The sequence below is a fragment of the Pteropus alecto genome, unplaced genomic scaffold (assembly GCF_000325575.1).
Source record: "Pteropus alecto unplaced genomic scaffold, ASM32557v1 scaffold125, whole genome shotgun sequence".
NCBI lineage: Eukaryota > Metazoa > Chordata > Mammalia > Chiroptera > Pteropodidae > Pteropus > Pteropus alecto.
In genome coordinates, this window is record NW_006436888.1 from 8,374,116 (window position 1) to 8,379,753 (window position 5,638).

The 5,638-nt window shown below is 46.6% G+C and overlaps 1 protein-coding gene across 1 annotated transcript in view; it reads left to right on the forward strand.

The window, feature by feature from the left end:
- The first annotated feature begins 6 nt into the window (after positions 1–6).
- Positions 7–5,638, forward strand: part of DNAJC11 (DnaJ heat shock protein family (Hsp40) member C11) — a 56,104-nt gene continuing 50,472 nt past the window's right edge. Inside the window, exon 1 of the mRNA XM_006914391.2 lies at positions 7–84. Within this exon, the coding sequence (XP_006914453.1) occupies positions 13–84 (72 nt within the window). The 5' untranslated portion in view covers positions 7–12. The remainder of the gene's footprint in view (positions 85–5,638) is intronic.

Sequence of the window (5,638 nt, forward strand, 5' to 3'; positions counted from 1 at the left end):
AAGGTTGCGAAGATGGCGACGGCCTTGAGCGAGGAGGAGCTGGACAATGAAGACTATTACTCGTTGCTGAACGTGCGCAGGGAGGTGAGGCCTGCGGTGGGGCGCCGTCGGGGCTGAGGCCGGGCCCGGTCGTTCGGGAGGTCCGAGCTGGCGGCGACCGCCTCGTTCCCGCCACGGGCAGCCGGGGCCGGCGGGCAGGCCGCGTGACCCCGCTTGACGTGCACGACCGCCGGCTTACCGGGGGGCTCCCCGCGCCCCGACCCCTCCTCCGGGGGTGTCGCGGCCGGCCTCTGCCCCTGCTTTCGGCCGTCAGTGCGCCGCACGCGCTGCGTCCAGGCGAGGCCAAAGCCCTCCGCAGCCGCAGGAGGGGACAGGGTGCCGGTGGTGGAGGTGGAGTCGAGTTCCCAGGCCCCCCCGGACCTGGTGCCACGCTCGGCTCACACGCCTGCCCCGCCCGAGGGGCCGTGTCATCGCCCCCGGTCGGCGGGATGGGAAACTGAGTCTCAGGCACCAAGGTCAAAGCCACCAGGGACCCTCCTCAGGGGTTCCTCCGGTCCCAGAGTCTTCCTTGGAGATGTCCGGTCTCTGAGGTGTGTCCAGGCTCAGGCACGTGTCTCGTGTCCTCCTTTCCCCGGAGCAGCTGTCCAGAAATGGAAGGAAAGGCCTCCCGGACATAGAGCCTCCATCGGGAGGCTGCAGTTTAGGTCGAAACTCTGAAGCCGGGAGAGAAATGGGGTCCCAAGCACGGCCTGAGCCTGTGCGCCCGTTTCCACATGCCAGGTGCTGGTACCCTGTTTCTTCTCCGAATAAAAGATAATAAGGGAGCGTCTCACACGGAGTAGGGGCTCAGGAAGTTTCCTTGTCGACTAGTCCAGTCACGATCAACGTGAAGGGCAGGAAGGTTTCCAAGGTCAAGTCAGAAAGCGGATCCTTCCTCTCGAAGCTGCGGAGTTTGGTCTTCCGAGCCCCGCCAGAGAATCACTAACTCCATCTCAGGCTTTTCAGCGATCAGAACTTGCCGGGTTTGGCCGTCCTGGGCAAATCCGGTCAAGTATGAGTTGTCAGGGTTTGTCTGCATAACGTTAACTTAGCTGACTTTTTCTGAATGCTGAATTAACACTTCATGTTATCTCGTTCTCAGTCAGCCCTGAAGGTAGGTGTGATAATAATTCTTGATTCAAAGAATTATTGAGGCAGAGGAAACTGAGGCAGAGAGAGATCGAGAAACTTGCCGGAAGTTAAACCACTAGAAAGTACAAGAACCTGAATTCAGCCCTGGCCAGTCTGATTCTGGAGCCCCAACTCCCGACCTCCATGTGGTGCTGTCACCCTAGCTTACCAGTCCTCTGACTGCAGAGCTGCTGCTTTTGGTACTGTGTGCCCGGGCACCCCACACCAGAACCCCTCAAATATATTAGCTGCTATTTAAAACACCCAATGAACCAGTTTGGGGAATTGCAAATCAAGTTAGGCCGCCATAGTGCACCTGGAGTTCTTATAAATGATCAACACTAAGGCTTTAGGGTAGATCACTTTGGCCTTCAGTTTCTTTCCCTGTGGGTGAAGCTGTTTGACTTGTTATTCTTTAAGTTTTCTCTGGTTCTTAGAAGGAAAGCAATCAATGAAACCAGCCTTTCTGAAATCAGCCTTTCTTGTCACTCGTTGATAATTAGCTAGGTTATTAGTAACTGAGCAGCCACTAACCCATTTACCAGGATTACTGAATCTTAGGCAGCTGCAGATAATCAAGAAGATCTATAGTAATAGCCTTGGCCAGAGTCCTAGGCAAACATTTGTCAAGAGTACACTTTGAAACTGCTGGAATCTGAGGGCCTGTCATTGTTACTCAGCTGATGGATGGGAGCCAAAGAAATAGTTCTTAAAAAAAAAAAAAAAATTATTTCTCTCCGAGTAAAGTCACTTCTCGTGTTTATGGCCATAGGTGAAATCCCTATGAAACATGTCCTCTTGCTTAAGTCACTTCGTGTTGCCTTTGTCAACAAACTCAGTTTAAAAGGTGTATCGAGCTAATTTTATCTCTCGACTCTGTAGGAGAAGCTCCGAAGGTGATCTCTGGACTTGATATCTACTAGGATTTTTTTGTGAAATTAGAAATCAACCTGAAGTTGAAACAAAGTGAATTAGTTGGAGAGTTAAAGAAAAAATAGAAGTGATTTTGATTCTGACGAGTGGTGAGGAGAAGGTAACATCTGTTTATGTGTTTGCCGGCAGCTCTACAGCTTGACACCATTTAAGTATAACCGTAGGAGGTGAGATCCTGTTCCCACCTTCAAGAGTATCTTCAAAACTCTCAGTGTTCAGAAGTTCAGACCCTTCTCCCTAGGAATCTCAGGTAGAAGCAACCTGACACAAATCCAAGGAAATCTATTTAAAAATGTAAAAATTACAGGTAATACATGTAGCTACAACAATTGGAGTAAATAGAAATGTCAAAAGTCAGCTTAAGAATCTCCCTTCCCAGGTGTTAAACTTTAAAATATCCCCTTGAATTGTGTTCCAGAGAGTAAAACAGGCAGCTAGACAGGACCACCAAAGTCTGTTATCCACAAGACTTGTATGATCTTTAATGATTCCTTTTCTCTAGTGTTCTGGATTTTCTGTTGAGAGTAGAGCTTTTGTCTGCCTGCCAGACATTGTTGGGAAGAGTAGTTTGTCATTACCTGGGCACACAAACCGGATTGCCATCTCTGGCGTAGTATAGTCAGATGCATCATCAGGTCCCTAAAATCTAACTGATCTGAGATTTCTGAGATGATTTTCCAAAATGTATTTGGAGAAAGGATTCTTGAACAGTAAAGCAGACTGAAATGTTCTTGATCTTTATACATTTTGAAGACATTTTAATTGACATGTGTTAAGCCTAATTTATTCCTAAATAATTTACACTAATTCCTGCTTTACCAATGTTGAATTACCTTTGAGTTTCATTGTTATGCATGTCACTTAGCAGTGTGTGTAACCAAGTTTTAAGATCTCTCGTCCCTGTCGATTTTAGCCTTAAAGAAACCAATGTCTTTTTCAAGTTGTAAATACCTAAAACACACACACACAGTTGTTGAGTACAAAATAAACTGAAGTAAAAAGGTTTTTTTCTTGTAGCGCACGAGCGTAGGTGAGTGTTCCAGGGTCTTCATCCTCAGCAACCATCATGAAACTAGAATCATCACCGACCAATAAAACGTTTTCCCGAAGGCCCCGCATTTTCGTTCCTTCCCTGGCATAGGCTGCAGTGTTCTTTCCACAAGTCTTGGTTGTCTGGATTTCTTTCTCTGGCTGCAGGTCACACCACAGAGTGGGGCAGACATTCGAGATTGGACTGCAGAGGGAAGGAAAGGGCCACTTCTCATCAGGATCAACCTGGGAGCAAGGTCACCCAAACCCCCAGTGAGAATGGGTTGGCCTTATGCAGAAACTGAGCATGGGGGTCGTCAACTAGGCACACTCAGGCCCCGCTAAATAGGTGAGGTGTGTGTGTGTATTGATTCATGGCTCATCTAATCTCATGACGGGCTGTAAAACTGGATCTGAGAATGTCATTCCTCAGCAAGTGTCTCATCTAGTTATGTTCAAAGTTTGGTATTGAGGACAATGACCCCGCTTAGACTGTGTGCGTTGGGCAAGTAGGGTGTAAGCCTTGGTTGTCCAAAAACCTAACTTACCCAGAGGATCACATTTCTCCGGTGTCTTGGAAGTAAAGGCTGAGGGGCACGGTCATTAGGAGCAGGAGTTTCAGCACATACTGCCACTCAAGTGACTTTGAACAAGTCATTTCAAAGTTCTGTTTAATTATCTGCCACAATGCTGGATGGAGTTCCTGAGAGAGCACAAGGAGGCAGCACCGCGGAGCTCTGTCAGTGTGGGGTCCCGGTTTTACTCTTCTGGGAGTTTGGTGCCTCTAGGCTAGTAGTTTAACCTTTTTGCAGTTTCTTTGCCATTGAGATGTAAGTAACAGGTAACAATGTATTAAGCACTTGACCTTGAGCCAGAATGTTGTATATTGGAGCATTCCAGTGTAGTGAGACTATGTATCAAATGCCCAGCTTTGGTAGATATTTAGTTAATATTTATTGTTATTTCTTGAATTTTGATAAGCATGAGGTTTTGCTTATTTTACAAAGATATACACGTACAAGCTTTTGATGAAGTTTCGTTATGCTTCCTCCTGGCTAAATTTGCTGTCCATCTTGTACTAATGAAAAACAGTGCCAGAACTTGTGGTTAGCATTAGGTTATGAATTCCCAAAGCTTTCTTTGCTCTTTCTGTTCAAAAGACTGAGTTTATTCTCTTCCAAAGACAGTTATCTCTCTGCCTCCTGCAAGGTCATGAGTTTAACCTGGAGGGCAGCGGGGCGGGGTTCCCAGAAGCTGGGGCTAAGCATGGGAGTAGGGTGCAAGGTATAGTCCAGAAAGTATCGGGGTAAAGGTGGCGTGGGCCCCAAAGATAAGGTTTTGAGCTGTCAGCTTTGAAGAGATCAGGCAGAGAGGGCAGGATCTGATCAGAGGCAAAGGTTCTGCCTTTCAGTAACAACATGACTGAGCACTGTGGGTCAAGAGTACTCCCAGTGGGGCCCTAAGGCCTCTGGTCGTCTTGCCTCTGGGTAGAGAGGGAGCTGTTAGGATATCCAGCCAGTTCCAATCTCTCATAATGTGATCAGCAACAGCATGAGGTTAAATTTAAAAACGTTTTCTTTAACGAACCATAAGCTAGTTATTACCTTTCTGCTTTGGGCATTTCAAACAATTGCTTCTTGAAATTTTAATGCTCTAGCTCTGCATTATCTACGAAAATACCTCATTTTTTGCTTTCTTAAAGAGAATCTAATTGAAAGCTTTTATATTTGCTGCGAGTTCAGTAATAAAACAATGGAGAAGAAAATATTAGGCGTACAAGCAGCAGGTTTTGTGCGGCCGTCAAATTTTAGTGTTCACCTTTTTATTAAACGTTCATTTTAATTTTACTTATGTATTTTATTTATACCCTACCTTGTTCAAGAAATGATTTAAGACAACTAATAGAGATGAAAAAATAAAATAGCATAAATGTTTAAAAAGGGGCACCCCCCCCAAAATGAGAAGACCTTTGGCAATATTGCCGCTCGTGAGCACTATTGTGGCACACACGTCACACAGACCCCCTCCCCCCCCCCCGGAGGATGCTCGCAGCCGGAACCTCTGTGAGGGTGGCCCTTGCCGGGATCCTCTTTGGCTCTTGGACTGCGAGTGAGGAGCACACAGCGTGCCCAACCGAGTTCGCAGGAGCCAGAATGTTCCTCAGTAGTAAAATGCCAGCAGACGTCAGCCACGAGGAGTCCGCACGTGTGGGCGGGACGTGGCAGATGGACACGGATGAGCGAAAGTGTAAGGTCAGGATTTTAGGAAACCATGAGCCAAACTCCTGATGCGAAGATAGGATCCAGACCACTAGTTTGGACCCAGAAAGGAACTGAGCTCATTTCTCTGAGATGTTGGCTTTTTTTTTTTTCTTTTTTTTTTTTTCTTTTTTTTTAACTGTTGTGTCTCAAAGGCACCAAATAAGCATCTGGACGTGGCCAGGAGGAGAAATGAAAATAATTGTACAGTGGTGGTAGGGAGATATTTCCTAAGCCCTTGAAATGTC